This window comes from Poecilia reticulata, unplaced genomic scaffold (assembly GCF_000633615.1).
Source record: "Poecilia reticulata strain Guanapo unplaced genomic scaffold, Guppy_female_1.0+MT scaffold_249, whole genome shotgun sequence".
NCBI classification, from domain to species: domain Eukaryota; kingdom Metazoa; phylum Chordata; class Actinopteri; order Cyprinodontiformes; family Poeciliidae; genus Poecilia; species Poecilia reticulata.
The window spans coordinates 265,457-279,757 of record NW_007615034.1 but is presented as its reverse complement, the minus strand read 5'-3'; the positions used below and the strand labels follow the sequence as shown (position 1 = coordinate 279,757).

Genomic DNA, 14,301 nt, shown 5'->3' with positions numbered 1-14,301 from the left:
GGGAACCAGAGAGGGAACCAGAGAGAGAGAACCAGAGAGGGAACCAGAGAGGGAACCCTCAGGTTGCCTCTTGTCCTCTTGGACCTTGTGCTTCATGGTGACTGAGTCCCAGGACATGTCGATGCTTTTGATTGGTCCAAAGGGGATGAAGGCCTGCCTGATGGTGTCCTCGCCCAGCTCGTAGTAGATGGAGCCCACGTAGACCCGGCACATGATGGCCAGAGCTCGCTGGCGCTGCGCTGCCACCTGGTGGACGGGAGGATCAGAGGGAGCAGGTCAGCATCCACCAAGGTTCACCCAGCCTGGTGGTCTGTCTGCCACCCAGACCCACTTCAGTCTGAACGTTTCCCATATTTCACCCATAAACCCACCTGTTCACCGTCCAGCTGTGGCGCTAAAGCTAGGAGTAAATCTGAACAACATCTGAAATGAAGTGATGGAAGCAGTCTGAGTCAGTGCTCACATCCCAACCCACCACTGCTGGTCCGACTCCAAACAGAACCGGATCAGAACCAGGTCAGAGGCTCCAGCCAGTGCTCCACTAAAGGCCTCTGCTGTTACGTTCTACCAGCTTCCTTCGTCTGCGGACCGTGTCGCTCTCAGCAACTATAAAACCCTTCCAGACAGCCGCCATCTTTACAGTCGCAGACAGAGCGTTGCTCGTCACGGCTACTTCTTTCGTCATTTGCGGTCGGAAACCGTTCACACATAAGTCTGACTGCGCCGCAGTATTTATTATGAGCATGAACCACTACGCAGGAAAGACCGGATTTTTAGAGAACATGGAACATCAAGAGCTGCTGGAAGAGGGAAACCTGAGAGCTGCTGGAGGATTAGATCCTGCCAACAGAACTGGGCCTGAACAGAACAGAACCATACTCACCGACTGCAGCGGCGACAGAGCGTCTCCTAAACCCATGGTCAGAGGAGCCATCTGAGGGACGAGAACAGACGACCCTTAACTATCACAGAGGAGGTAAAGGGGGCGTGGCCTCTGGGAGTTACCTGCAGGCTGGTGAGCTGCTGCTGCTGCACCAGCGTCTGCTTCACCAGCACGCTCTTGATGCTCTGCTCCATAGCGTACTTTTTAGCCTGCAGGGAGAACCCACAGAGCATTTAGCGACCAGAACCACAGGTTCTGCTGCTGGTTCTGGTTCTGACCCGTTGCAACAGACTGACCTTCTGCAGCGCCTCCTGCTGGTTGGCGGTAAGCGGAGGCAGGCCCAGCTTGGGGGTGGGGGCGGTCTGTCCGTTCTCCATGATGAGAGGCGGGCCTCCCTGTGAACCAATCAAAACACACCGACTGCTGATGACATCATCGATCAGAGGTGGCTGCAGCTGATTCAGACACTGGTTAACTAACCCACCGGTTAACTGTTCATTAACCTACTGACTGGGACCTGGTTATTAATGAACAGTTCACTGACCTGCTGACTGATTTATCTATGAACAGTTCACTGACCTGCTGACTGATTTATCTATGAACAGTTCACTGACCTGCTGACTGGGACCTGGTTATTAATGAACAGTTCACTGACCTGCTGACTGATTTATCTATGAACAGTTCACTGACCTGCTGACTGGGACCTGGTTATTAATGAACAGTTCACTGACCTGCTGACTGATTTATTTATCTATGAACAGTTCACTGACCTGCTGACTGATTTATTTATCTATGAACAGTTCACTGACCTGCTGACTCCAACCAGGGTGTCTAACAGCTCTCGAAGCTCCAGGCCTGTTAGCATTAGCTTAGCTTTCATCCAGTTCCGGTTCTTACCGCAGAAACCGCCGCAGCCATGCAGCTTCCTTCCGGCTCCGCTGCCGACCCACTCCGCAATTCTTCGAACTGCTTCTCCGGATCTTTGAAGTTATCTCCGACCGAACCGAACCTAAAACCTGCAGACAGTTCTTCAAGTACCAGCATCTGTACGCTGCCCGGAACACAACAACGCTACACATGACGTCACTTCCTCTGAGAGGAAATTTCAGAATAAAAGCCCTGATGACTCAGTTTGGTCGGGTACAGCTGAGGTTGGTCCGGCGGTACCAGGGGACCTTATGACGTCACAGTGTTACGTGTCAGCATAGGTAGAAGCTGGAGCTCAAAGAACGTTCTGGAACCAAGAACGTTCATCTGTTAGCTTGTGTTCTGATGTTTTCCGTTATTTGTTTAATCAGAGATGTGGAACCGAGCCATCAGAACCAGAACCAACATATACACCTTTATTATAACACATCATTTTACATGTTTACACACAGCAGGCTGAGAACTCATCCTTTTAGAACCCAGACCCGATCAGAACTGGTTCTGATCCACTTTAGTTATGAGCTGGAACCACTCCAGGAGTTTACCAGAACCAAACCGTCCAGACGTCTGTTGCTTCTGCGGCTGTGACCCGGATCGGTCCGGATCAGAACAGAATCAACAGCAGTTTCCAGTCAAAGGTTCTGCGGCAGGCTGTGGAACACCAGCAGGAGAACGTCCTTTGCAGAACCTTACAAAACCATACAGAACCTAAAAGAACCTTGGTCTGTAGCTTCTAGAAGTTTCCAGTTCCAGACCTGAACCGGACCTCTGAACCCGGCTGTCTGGTTCTGGTCTGTTGGAGCAGAGAAGCGTCTAGAGGCTGCAGAACCGTGGTTCTGGAGGGCCCAAGTTGGAAATCCCGCTGTGGGACCGGATGCTGGACCCAGTAGAACTCTGGACCAATGGTTTCCCCATCAGAACGGTGCCAGATGTTCTGGTGGAACATTTTCCTCACAGCTGGAGAATATCTGCTGAGGTTCTGAGGAAAAAACCGAGTCTGGGTTCTACACAGATACACATGGAGAGGTTCTGTTTGGTTCTGATATGTTCTGGATGAGCAGAATGAACCTGGTTCTGGTTCATGTGAAGCTGTGTGGGTTCTGTGGAGCATCAGTAGTGTTCTGATGAAGAACAGCTCAGGTGAGAATGTTCGGAACCTGTGGAACAGATCAGAACCCAACAGAACAGTTCATGGAGGTTCTAGAAGGGCATGCCTCCAGAGATCTGGCGGGCCACCTGCTCCTCTGGGCTCTCCTGGTTCCGGTCCTGGTTCCGGTCCTGGTTCCAGTCCCTCAGGCCGTCCGGCAGCGCCGTGTCCTCGTCCTCGCCACCCGTCCCTTCCACCAGCTCCTCGTATGTCGAGCGCTCTGCAAACGGCCGCCGACCCAGAAGCTCCTCCATGTCCTCTTTGGACAGAACCTCCCGCTGCAGGAGCCGCTGCGCCACCTGCAGGACAGCACAGGAACCACAGTCACAACCAGAACCGGAACCACAGCCTCCCACTCCACTGAGCCCAGAGGAACCAGAACCAGCCTGCCTTGCTGGGATTCCACGGGTGACGGACCATGGCGGTACCTTGTCCACTTCGGCCTTCTTGTCGGTCAGCAGCAGCTGGGTTCGGCGGTACGCCTCGCCAATCAGGGTCCGGACCTCAGAGTCGATGAGGCGGGCCGTGGCCTCGCTGTACGGCTTCTCCAAAACCATCTCGCCCTGCCGCGGCAGGTCGAAGGACACCTGGCCCACCTTGGGGTTCATCCCGAACTGGACGATCTGCGGGAGGACAGCAGCGAGTCAGACGGACCGGACCCAGAGGAGTTAGGAGTCTCTGCCAGGTCGAGCAATTCACCTGTGCGTAGGCACTCTGGGTGACCTTCCTGAGGTCATCCTGGGCCCCAGTGGTGACCCGGCCGAAGAAAATCTCCTCTGCAACGCGGCCCCCCAGCGTCATGCACATGCGGTCCTGCAGCTGCTCCTTGGTGTACAGGTACTGCTCCCTGGGGAGGTACTGGGCATAGCCCAGCCCCCGACCCCTGGGGATGATTGACACCTGCACAGGCAGCAAAGCATTAGAACCCGGCCATGCCAGCAGATCCAGACAGATCCAGACAGAACCTGGCGGACCTTCAGCAGCGGGTCGGCGTGCTCTAGGAACCAGCCAGCCACGGCGTGACCAGCCTCATGGTACGCCACCGTCTTCTTCTCCTCCGGCTGCAGAACCTGGGTCTTCTTCTCCAGACCTCCAGGAGACAGAAAGTTTACAGAACCGGAACCAAAACCTGACGCTGCGCTGGTTCTGTTCGGGTCTCACCTCCGATCACCCTCTCGATGGCCTGCTCGAAGTGCTTCTGATTGATGGTATCGGATAGGTGGCGTGCGGCAATCAGTGCCGCCTCGTTGCACACGTTGGCGATGTCGGCGCCTGCCAGGCAGCAGTAAAGACAATCCACACAAATGACCTGAGGCTCAGACACACCCGTCACCTGACTGGTCACTCCCATCTACCTGAAAATCCAGGCGTGAGGGCAGCCATCTTCTTGGCCAGAGCATCTTTGTCCAGGTCTGTGCTGAGCTTCAGAGGACGCAGGTGGACCTTAAAAATGGACGCCCGTCCTTTGATGTCAGGAGGACCTGAAAGGAAAGAGAGCTTTGTCACCAGCTCACCTGGCTGATAATTAACTGCCCAGTCTCCCGCTCACCGATGTAGATCTGCCTGTCGAAGCGCCCAGGCCGCAGCAGGGCCGGGTCCAGGATGTCGGGTCGGTTGGTTCCGGCCAGAACCACCACATTGGTGGCGGTGTTGAAGCCTGGGGCACAGAGTGGACAGTGAGGCACGGCCCGGTGGACCTGTGGTTCTGCGGAAGCGGGACCCACCGTCCATCTCCACCAGTAGCTGGTTCAGCGTGTTCTCCTGCTCGCTCTGGCCTCCAAAGTTGCCGCGGCCACGCTTCCGGCCCACTGCGTCGATCTCATCGATGAAGAGGATGCAGGGCGCGTTCTTCCGGGCCATGACAAACAGATCCCGAACCTGCATGGAGTGGAACGTCAGAGGAACCTCAGAGGAACCGCTCTCCAACCCACTTCCCCGGCGGCACCCTACCCTGGCGGGGCCCACTCCCACGAACATCTCCAGAAACTCGGAGCCGTTCACTGTGATGAAGGGAACGTTGGCCTCGCCTGCTGTTGCCTTGGCCAGCAGTGTCTTCCCGGTTCCTGGGGGTCCGGTCAAGATGGCGCCCTGCCACACAACATAACCGCTGATCCGGGGCAATCCATCTGTGGCCCCACCCTCCACCAGCCTGAAGGAACCCCAACCTCACCCTGATCCCGCCTCACCTTGGGTATCTTGGCACCCAGGTCCTGGTACTGTTTGGGATTTTTCAGGAAGTTGACAAACTCCATGATCTCCAGCTTGGCCTCCTCACACCCCGCCACGTCTTTGAACTTGACGTCGATCTCATCCTTCAGGATCTTTGCAGTGGTCTCGCTGACGCTGAACAGACCCCCCATGCCGCGGCCCGGCCGGCCCCCACCCGCTGGCCCACGCCGCAGCATGAACAGCAGGAAGCCGATGATGAGCGCCGTGGGCAGCATGCTGAGCAGGAACGACCTGTGGGGAAGGACCGCAGGGTCAGGGTTGGGGTCGGGGTGAAGGTCAGGTGGCAAGGTCGTGGCTCACCCGTCGCTCTCGGTGGAGTATACCACCGGCAGGCGGTTCTCGCTCTCGATGCCCAGCTCGCTCTGGGCCGTCTCCAGGTTTCTCTCGAAGGTGTCCACGCTGCCAATGTTGAACCAGACGTACTGCTGCAGGTGGAAACACAGGGGGAGGAGTCAGTGGTGGTGCTACGGGTACCTGAGGCCCGAGCCGGCCGATGGGACGCACCCCGTCCAGCGGCGTCTTCCCCGGAGAGAACGCCACCCTGACATAGCGCTTGTTGACCACCTCCAGCCGCTCCACCTGGAGGGAAATCACCAGTTAGAGCTGCAGACTCTGAACCAGGGCGGACAGGTGAATTCCTCACCGCTCCTTTGGACAGGTAGTTGTTGACAAAGTCCTTCCAGGTGACCTCACGACCTCCGTCCCGCAGGAAGAAGTAGTAGGTGATGGCGGTCCAGAACGCCACGCCGGTCAGCAAGTACAAGCGGAACTCCTTATCGTCCCAAGGGACGTCGCCCTGGAGAGAGGAGCAGCTGAGACACCTGGACAGGTAACACCTGGGACCCGCCGTCCCCTGATCAGGTGACTGACCTTCTGCAGGCGGCTGTACCAGTGGTTCTCCTCCTTGCGGCCGCCTCGTTTCCCTCCTCCGGACCCGGATCCTCCGGGCTTCCCGGACGGTTTCTGGGCAGGTTTGGACTCTGAAACGGGTCAGAACCGGCTGGGCTTTGAGCATGCTTGGTTCGGAGAGTCAGGATGAAGTCAGAACATCCATCATCATGGAGGTTTTAGCTCTGATTCATGTAAAGTGGACTGGAACCGGTCCTAACCTGGGTCACTGGTTTACCTGTGGTAAGCCCCGCCCCTAAACCAAAACTCTCAGGTTGTTTCTGAAGGAAGAGAACCGTTTTGGAGGTTCTGACCTGAAGGACCACGGCGCCATCAGAGACCCTGTTCACCAGACAGAGCCGCGGTCTACAGATTCACCTGTCTCCAGCTGCGCATGCTCAGACTCACCTGTGTCTTCTTTACCTTTAGCTTCCGGTTCAGAGGTTCTGGCCCGGTTCTGACTCTCTGGGAAATATTTCTCAAATCCTGAAAGGAGAACAAAAACGGTCTGAACGCACGTTCGTTTCCATGGTGACCACCTCCGTCGTCCTCAGCGGGAACACGTCATCTCAACGATTCAGTTCACCTGAGAGGCCGTGGAGCCATTCTTAGAACTCCGACCCATGTTTGCCCAGGTGAGGACAGAACCAGAACCGGGTCCCCACTCACCTTTGGGCGGTTTGGAGCTCAGGATCCTGGAGGCTCCCAGCAGCTCGCTCAGCGGGTCGGGTCCACTCCGCACCCGTCCAGAACCGGCTGGAGACACCTGAGAGGGCAGGAGGGTCCACAGGTTGGCTTAAACAACTCAAGTTCCGGATTCATGGGTTGCGGACCCATTCATTTAGATCAACAGAACTGTTCTGGACGGTGCGGGTTCGGACCAAAGCGCATCTGACCCTCAGAATCACTCTACGATGAATACGTAATCAATGTCGTCATCAGTAACCCAGGCTCTGACGTCACAGGATTCGAGCGAAAACAGAGGATACCTGGCTTACGTCACACCTCTATAAAAGGTGAAAACGTCAGTCAATCCGCTCAGATTACCACATGTTTTTGAGTTCGGTGCGGGCTCTGAGCGGCTTCCCGAACCGAACCGAACCGAACCCAAGCGGAGCGGGTCAAGGTGAGCCTGTCGTTCCGCCCCCCACCTACCGTCCTGGCTGGAGCTCCGCAGGGCCGAAGCAGCAGCCGGACCAGGCTCCCGCAGCCCGCAGGCAGCCGTAGGTACCGGTGGGCCATGGCGCTGAGGCTGGGCGGGGTTCTAAACACGGAGCGGGTCCAAAACAAACGTTCCGTAATCATCCAGCGGCGCCGACATGTTTCCTCCACGCCTTCTTCTTCGGTTAGAGTTTGGTAAAGATGACCGCGCCGCCTGCAGGCCCTAAAGGGAACAGCGGAGAAGGAGGAAAACCCTCTTCCGCCCTGGCTGCTACTGGAGCCGCCATATTCGTCAGGTAAATCTGCCACATTCTCCATCGATTAAAATGTGTCTAAATGTGTCAGAGTCCAAGTTTCGATCCACCAGGCGGATGTCCTGTCTGGGCCACAGACCACTGCATGGTGCGCTTCATCCCCGCTGAGGAAACAGTTCATCAGCTGCCTGTCAGTGAAACGGGCTCCTCAGGACACTTCTGTCCTCAGCCCGCTTTACTGTCTCTTGTTTTATTCAAGTTTTTTTATTATTGGAAAGTATGCCAGGAAGTATGCCAGGGGTGTAGATTTCCACAGTAAACACATTGGTGTGAAAAATAAACAGAATAGAGAGCAGATATTACAGACATGACAAGTTAAACATATTCAGAGATCTACAACATTCATATGCTTTTACAGCTTTTTTGTTCATAATAGTGGATAAATAAAGTTCGATTTCCTTAACCAAAACTGTAAAAAAAAAAAAAGGTGAAAAAGGTGAAGATGATGAAAATGTACATTTTAGAATATGACATTTGCCAAATATAATAATTAGATTGATTGCCAGTCTTTTGCCTGCATTTGTACCATGAAAACCATAAATAATATGCTCATACCTCAGGGAATATTTAGCATCAATATAACAATTTATAAAGATGTTACACTCTTTCCAAAAATGTTCTTGATAAGACATTTCCAGAATAAATGACTAATTGTTTCTGGATGCTAGTCGGGGTCTTTTGTTTGAATATATTTCATCATATTGATTAGTAGGACAAATGCGATTACAGTTCACAAGAGATCTTTCATTTTGTTATTTATGGAAGGTTTCTGGTGATGAGTCCACCTTTTCCCATCAGGGACAGAATCTTTCCAGCAGAAAACAGATGAAGGTTCGGGAATAATGTAGAACGAATAGTTCTGTTATTCTTACAAGACAAACACGCTACTCACTTCAACAAGGCTTTATATTCATCAACATCATTTATAAAGAGTTCACATATGGCCTCTCCAAACTCTCCCTGTGTGTGTGTGTGTGTGTGTGTGTGTGTGTGTGTGTGTGTGTGTGTGTGTGTGTGTGTGTGTGTGTGTGTGTGTGTGTGTGTCTCTGTGTTGCCCTGCGACAGACTGGTGACCTGTCCAGGTGACCCCGCCTCTCGCCCGGAACATTAGCTGGAGAGGCAGCAGCACCTCCTAGAAAATGGATGGATGGATGGATGGATGATGGAGTTCACATATTTTATTAGTTACAGCATCAAACACAATATCATGCTCTTTAGAAGTTACAGTGAGTTTATATTGAGTTTGAACTCATTATAACTGAGTAAACACCCATTTTGTTTAATGACCCACAGAAGGATTTTTATTGTCGAACCATTTAGGATAAAATAAAGATTTATTTTTGTGAAGGTTCATCCATCCATCCATTTTCTAACACCTTGTCCCTCAGTGGGGTCAGGAGGAGCTGCTGCCTCTCCAGCTAACGTTCCGGGCGAGAGGCGGGGTCACGGACAGGTCGCCTGGACAGGTCACCTGGACAGGTCGCCAGTCTGTCGCAGGGCAACACAGAGACACACAACCATGCACACACACACTCTCACCTAGGGACAATCTGGAGAGGCCAATTAACCTGACAGTCATGTTTCTGGACTGTGGGAGGAAACTGGAGTACCTGGAGAAAACCCACCATGCACAGGGAGAACATGGAGACTCCATGCAGAAAGACCGGGAATCGAACCCAGAACCTTCTTGCTGCAAGGCAACAGCTGTACCCACTGCACCACTGTGTGAAGGATATATTGGTTATTCCAGATGAAGAATTTATGGGGAGAAAAATGATGCTTACATATAAATACCAATGAAGAAGTGCTTGTTGGTGAAATGCAGCAAGTTTTTCTGGTATTTTCTCTACATTATAATTACAGAGGAGGAGGAAATTAAGACCCCCACACAGGAGAAAATGTAATTTGGGAAAGTATTCCAAACGGAGGATGAATTTTTTAGATACTACTTTAACCAATTTACTTTGAATGTATTATTTAGAGTGAAATCTAGAAAATCCTCCTTTTTCATGAGAATTCCCACTGATTCTCTAAGTAATGTGTACGATCTTTCCATAAGAAACTGAATAACATTTGTTCAACAGATTTTATAGTTTGGTTGTCTAAATGCAAGGAGATCGCAGGATAAGTGAGCCGTGATATTCCCTCCGCTTTTGATAACTATACGTCCCTCATACAAGTGTGATTTCACCGCGAACCAAAAGTAAATCCCCTGGTTTCCCGCCGCAGGGTGGCGCTGTGGCCCCTTTAGTCGGTGCGGGCCGGGGACACCGTGATGGAGTCTGCGGACTGTGTGGAGGAATGAACGGGCAGACTGATCACTGTTTTCCCGCTGAACTTGGACCGTCAGCGGCTTCTTGTTGTTCACATAGTGGAGCGACCGGCGGTACTGAGCTATGAGGTAACGAATCCGCCACTGTCAGCTTCTGACCCGGGTCAAAATCTCGGAGAGCAGCCCGTTGATCCTGTGACAGAGAGGGGGAAGGACAGCTGTACCTGCCGGAGCTACTGGAGCCTAGAGGAAGCTTAGCTTAGCATGTAGCCTGATTAGCTTAGCATGTAGCCTGATTAGCTTAGCATGTAGCCTGATTAGATTAGCATGTAGCCTGGGTCTGCGGCATACAGCCGCTACTAGCTGCAGAGTTTGTCTCTAATGAGACTCGGTCATATATGATATTGTGGTTATTTGTTACTGTTAAATGTGATGTAAACGGGGCGTCTGGAGATGCTTGAACCCAAAGGAAGCTGCTGTCTGCGGCAGTACAGCCCGTTAGCTCTCGGTTAGCATACAGATAGAATTAGACGATAGTTAGCTGGGGCGTTGAGCCCTGAGGAGATAAACACTGTTTGGACCGGTTGCCTTTAAAGTGGTTGGTGCTTCTCCTCATATGATCTGGAGGATTGTGAGTTACAATATGTCCAGGTTGGAGTCGCTGAAGGAGAAAAGGGGCAGACATGTTGGAAGTGCAGCTGACAGCAGTTGACTCGGTCTGGTCAGGTGAGCCGTCAACCGGACTGGTTGGACCTGAATGATGTCATAATGAGGTTCAGGGTGACGGGTCAAGGGTCAGATTCCCCTGACCAGGTCTTATTGTAACACATATTGTCAGCTGTTTGTTTGGTACCAGAACTGGTCCGTGTGACCCAAACCCAGCCATGTGAACTAAAACCCATTAAAATCAGCATCTCTGCGGGTTCTGATCCAACAACCTCATTTATCATCCGGTCCAAACCTTTTTTGGTCCCCAGTCAGATTTTTATCTGGGCCAGTATGTCAGATAATCGCTCATTCCTCAGCTACAATCATTAGCATCTTTATTGTTGCTTCTGATTTTAAGAGTAACAAACTAAAACATCGATTTGGATTTTAAAATGCAGAGCTACTAAGTGTGCCATATTATTTTACCTGTGTGAAAGTAACATCAGCTAAAACACTATAAATGTACAGAAATGAAGGTTGCCAGGTGACAGCCATCAACAGGAAGAGATTAACCATTATAAAACAATGTGGAAATAGCTTTTCATGTGTAACAGCACTCAGTTCACCTTCTTCATTGTTGTGTTTTCTGTCCTGCTCTCTTGGGGCCCTGTGCTGTGGGGCCCTCAGCAGCTGCGGCCCCCAGTGGGTCAAAGCTGCGTCCCCACCTGGACCTGGAGCCACCGGCTGCACATTTAGAGACTTTCTCAGATCATGTATGAGGAAATTAATTGGCATGTTACCAAGATGTCCTGTTAACCAGCATCAGAACCGACTAGAACCAGCCCAAGTCCAGTTAACAAAGCTGAGGTCCAGGGGCCTCCTATGGCACCTCCTGTTGGGCTCGTTGACTTGCAACGAGCTTCTAATTACCGGAACTAATTGAGCTAGCATAGGGCCCAATTAGTCCGGTTCTGGTCCTCTGGGACAGTGAATGGGAGCAGAACCTGCTGGGTTGTGTGTAACAGTGTGAATATTATGGGATGTTGCAGGAGAGCTGAGCCGGAGCCTCCAGGTGGTCTGGCTGCTGGACTATGCTGTGTTGGTCCACTGGGTGGCGCTTCCTGAGTCGAGCTCACCTCCTCCCTCCTCGACACGCCGCTCAGTCCGTCGCCATGTACGCCACCCGCCTCTACAGCACTGCCGGGGGGGGAGGGGGAGGCGGAGGCGGGCTTAAACAAGGCAGGAGGGCGGGGCTGGCGGTGCTGGAGGGTCCTCAACCTCACCTCCCCCACCATCTTCACCCGCCGCCTCCCCCGACTTACCCTCTCTACCAGGGCCGTCCAGACGCCCACCGAGGACCTCACTTCCACCATCACTACCACCCCCACCATCTGGCTCCACCCCCTCTGCCTCCACATTACCAGCACCATGTGCCGGTCCACTCCTACGGGGGAGGAGCAATGGCCGGTGGTGGCGGCAAGAAGAAGACGTGGAACTTCATCCATGAGAAGATGAGCTATGACACGTTTTTCACCATGAAGCGTCTGATCGAACGCTCACGGCAGCCCGACGAGGTTCTGCGCTGGGTCACACAGAACCCCGCCAAGATCTCTCACAACCACTATCCCGTCGCCCTGCAGAAGATCGGCCAGCTGCTGCAGGCCGCGCCATCGCCGCGGGTCGCTGGGGACGGCGCGGATGGCGATGCGTCGGAGGCGGACAGGCGGCAGATCCTGGACCAGCCGGATTTCCAGACCCTCTGCAATGCCATTGTCAACGACTGCGCCAAGTTCGACAACTTCAGCATCGTCAACTGCCTGTATGCTGTCGCCTCGCTCGGTAAGGCCTTCACACAGCTCACAGGATCCGCCCCCTGACTCTGACCTCACCGAACCTTGGTGCCTCCAGGTCTGCCTAGTGACTCCAAGGTGGTGGTGGTCCTGGAGGCGGAATCCCAGTCCAGACTGAACCAGTTCAACCAGAAGGACGTGTCCATGGTGTTCAGCTCCAGCATGCGGCTGCACCCGGGCAGCCAGCACCCGCTGACCGAGGCCTGCCTCGCCGGCCTGGAGAAGAACCTGGAGCGAGAGCGCCACCCGCAAACGCTGTTCCTGCTGCTCTCTTACTACCGACTCAAGTGGCGCTCGCTGCAGATGGCAGAGCCGGCTGCAGGGGGCGCCGCCGCTATCAACACGCCCCCGAATCCAGAGCAGCTAGTCACCAACAGGTGAGTCAGGTCTGCGGCTGATGCCCGGTCAGTGGACCTCTGAACGGCTGATTCGTGTCCTCAGGAAGATCCTGCGACTTGTGAAGCACACGCTGGCCAGCGTCAGTGGCGTCCGCGACCAGGAGATGGCGCTGTTGGATGAGATGCTGGCAGCCTGTGCTCGAGAGGCCAGTAACAAGAGTCTGGAGCTGATCTTCAGCTCTCACCTGTTCTACCAGAACCGACAGGAGAAGTTCATCAACAGCCTGGCAGGTCGGCTCCCTGAGAACGTCCACCTGTCCATGTGTCCATCTGTCCTGATCTAACCTTGCTGTGACTGTCTCCTGCAGAGGAGCTGCCCAAGAAGGTGGACAGCATCACGCCATACACCATGGCCCTCATCGCCAAGTACATCGCCCGCCATCGGCTCAGGGAGACCCGGCTTCTCGACACCATTGCCGACTTTCTGATCAGGAAGGCCGAGTACCTGGATAGCAAGGTGAGGATGCCTCTGCCTCGCTGTTGGCTTGGGAAAAGCGGGCGCGCTGACCCACGTCTGTCTCATCAGGTAATCCAGAAGCTAGTGTTCCCATTCAGCAGGATGAGTTACCGGCCGTCCGCCGAGCAGCAGTTCTTCTCCCGGCTGGAAGAGGCGGTGGAGCTCAAGGCGCTTTGCTCGCCGCTCGCCACCGTCAACATCCTCATGTCCCTGTTCCAGCTTGGCCACTTCCCTGGAACCGTGCTGCACAGAGTCTTTTCCTCTGCCTTCATCAGCAATGTCACAAGTGAGCAAACAGTGAGACCCTGGATTCATGGGACCAGAAAGACAGCCAGTAAAAGTCCGTTAAACCTTAGTGGAACCAGTGTGGACGGTCTGAACTGGCTGAACGCTGTGGTAGAACGATGCTCCCCCAGTGTAACCAGTATCCTCTGCCCTCAGATAGTCCATATGCGCTGATTGTCAGAAGGTACCTGTCTCTTCTGGACGCGGCGGTAGAGTTGGAGTACCGGGACTACGTCGGCCCTCGCCTGCAGGACGCACACAAGGTGCTGATGTTTGACCATGCCCTCACAGCGGACGAGGTCAACCGGAAGTACAGGTGAGACCTGCGTACACCTGGATCAGGACCAGGCCTTTTCAGAGGGTCCACAACCAAGACCTTGGTCTCAGCATGCAAGGTGGCCCAATCAGAGCTGAGCTTTTAGGGTGCATGGCAGGAGTCACACATTTCCTCCACAACCAGCAACAGGCCGGTTCTGCTTTTGGGCCCAGATTGGGTTCTGAGGGTTCTTGAGCTGGTACTAACAGAAGCTTTTGAATACATAGGAGATGTGTAAGCAGTTAGAGGAACTCGCTGGTTCTTTTGGGTCTGACTGGTTCTGTTGGGTTTTCCAGCTATAAAGGTCTGGTGGCTGAAGCTCTGCGCCAACTGCTGGGAGAACACAGCTACAAACAGGACGAGGTGCTGCCCCCTGGATACTACACAGGTACTGCACCCCGACCCACATGGCCATGCAGTACTACACCAGGACTAACTAGGCACTACAGCGCCCCCACAGGACTAACTAGGCACTACAGCGCCCCCACAGGACTAATTAGGAACTACAGCGCCCCCACAGGACTAA

The 14,301-nt window shown here is 53.6% G+C and overlaps 3 protein-coding genes across 4 annotated transcripts in view; 1 reads left to right on the top strand and 2 right to left on the bottom strand.

Moving 5' to 3' along the window:
* puf60a (poly-U binding splicing factor a) overlaps positions 1–2,101 on the bottom strand; it is a 10,828-nt gene extending 8,727 nt beyond the window's left edge. The window contains exons 1-5 of the mRNA XM_008402682.2: positions 1,781–2,101; positions 1,180–1,278; positions 1,006–1,092; positions 884–934; positions 85–246 (exon numbers count right to left, since the gene is read on the bottom strand). Coding sequence (XP_008400904.1) covers positions 85–246; positions 884–934; positions 1,006–1,092; positions 1,180–1,278; positions 1,781–1,927 — 546 coding nt within the window. The 5' untranslated portion in view covers positions 1,928–2,101. The remainder of the gene's footprint in view (positions 1–84; positions 247–883; positions 935–1,005; positions 1,093–1,179; positions 1,279–1,780) is intronic.
* Positions 2,102–2,212: 111 nt separating this feature from the next.
* Positions 2,213–7,568, bottom strand: afg3l2 (AFG3-like AAA ATPase 2). Its single transcript, XM_008402683.2, has 17 exons — positions 7,230–7,568; positions 6,744–6,840; positions 6,483–6,560; positions 6,057–6,166; positions 5,830–5,982; positions 5,691–5,765; positions 5,487–5,611; positions 5,144–5,417; positions 4,908–5,045; positions 4,682–4,835; positions 4,507–4,614; positions 4,313–4,438; positions 4,119–4,229; positions 3,932–4,047; positions 3,657–3,857; positions 3,386–3,580; positions 2,213–3,256 (listed from the first exon to the last, which is right to left on the bottom strand). Exons 1-17 carry the CDS (start codon positions 7,551–7,553, stop codon positions 3,011–3,013), a joined length of 2,631 nt encoding a protein of 876 aa, XP_008400905.2. The 5' UTR covers positions 7,554–7,568; the 3' UTR covers positions 2,213–3,010.
* A 2,214-nt stretch (positions 7,569–9,782) lies between these two features.
* The window catches only part of fastk (Fas-activated serine/threonine kinase), a 7,626-nt gene continuing 3,107 nt past the window's right edge, over positions 9,783–14,301 (top strand). Inside the window, exons 1-8 of one of the 2 annotated variants that reach the window (XM_008402681.2) lie at positions 9,783–9,950; positions 11,519–12,308; positions 12,378–12,696; positions 12,761–12,948; positions 13,026–13,174; positions 13,244–13,460; positions 13,616–13,775; positions 14,072–14,163. In XM_008402681.2, the coding sequence (XP_008400903.1) occupies positions 11,561–12,308; positions 12,378–12,696; positions 12,761–12,948; positions 13,026–13,174; positions 13,244–13,460; positions 13,616–13,775; positions 14,072–14,163 (1,873 nt within the window). In that variant the 5' untranslated portion in view covers positions 9,783–9,950; positions 11,519–11,560. Of the gene's footprint in view, positions 9,951–11,518; positions 12,309–12,377; positions 12,697–12,760; positions 12,949–13,025; positions 13,175–13,243; positions 13,515–13,615; positions 13,776–14,071; positions 14,164–14,301 lie in introns of both variants that reach the window. The other variant, XM_008402680.2, reaches the window with a different exon arrangement.

What these genes read in the sequence shown, in the direction of transcription:
- afg3l2 (XM_008402683.2), bottom strand. Translation starts at nt 7,553, where the DNA reads ATGGAGAATGTGGCAGATTTACCTGACGAATATGGCGGCTCCAGTAGC. An exon ending in GAGCTCCAAACCGCCCAAAG is followed by an intron (nt 6,561 to 6,743) that starts GTGAGTGGGGAC and finishes TTCTCCTTTCAG; the next exon opens with GATTTGAGAAATATTTCCCA. An exon ending in GCTACTGGTGGAGATGGACG is followed by an intron (nt 4,615 to 4,681) that starts GTGGGTCCCGCT and finishes TCTGTGCCCCAG; the next exon opens with GCTTCAACACCGCCACCAAT.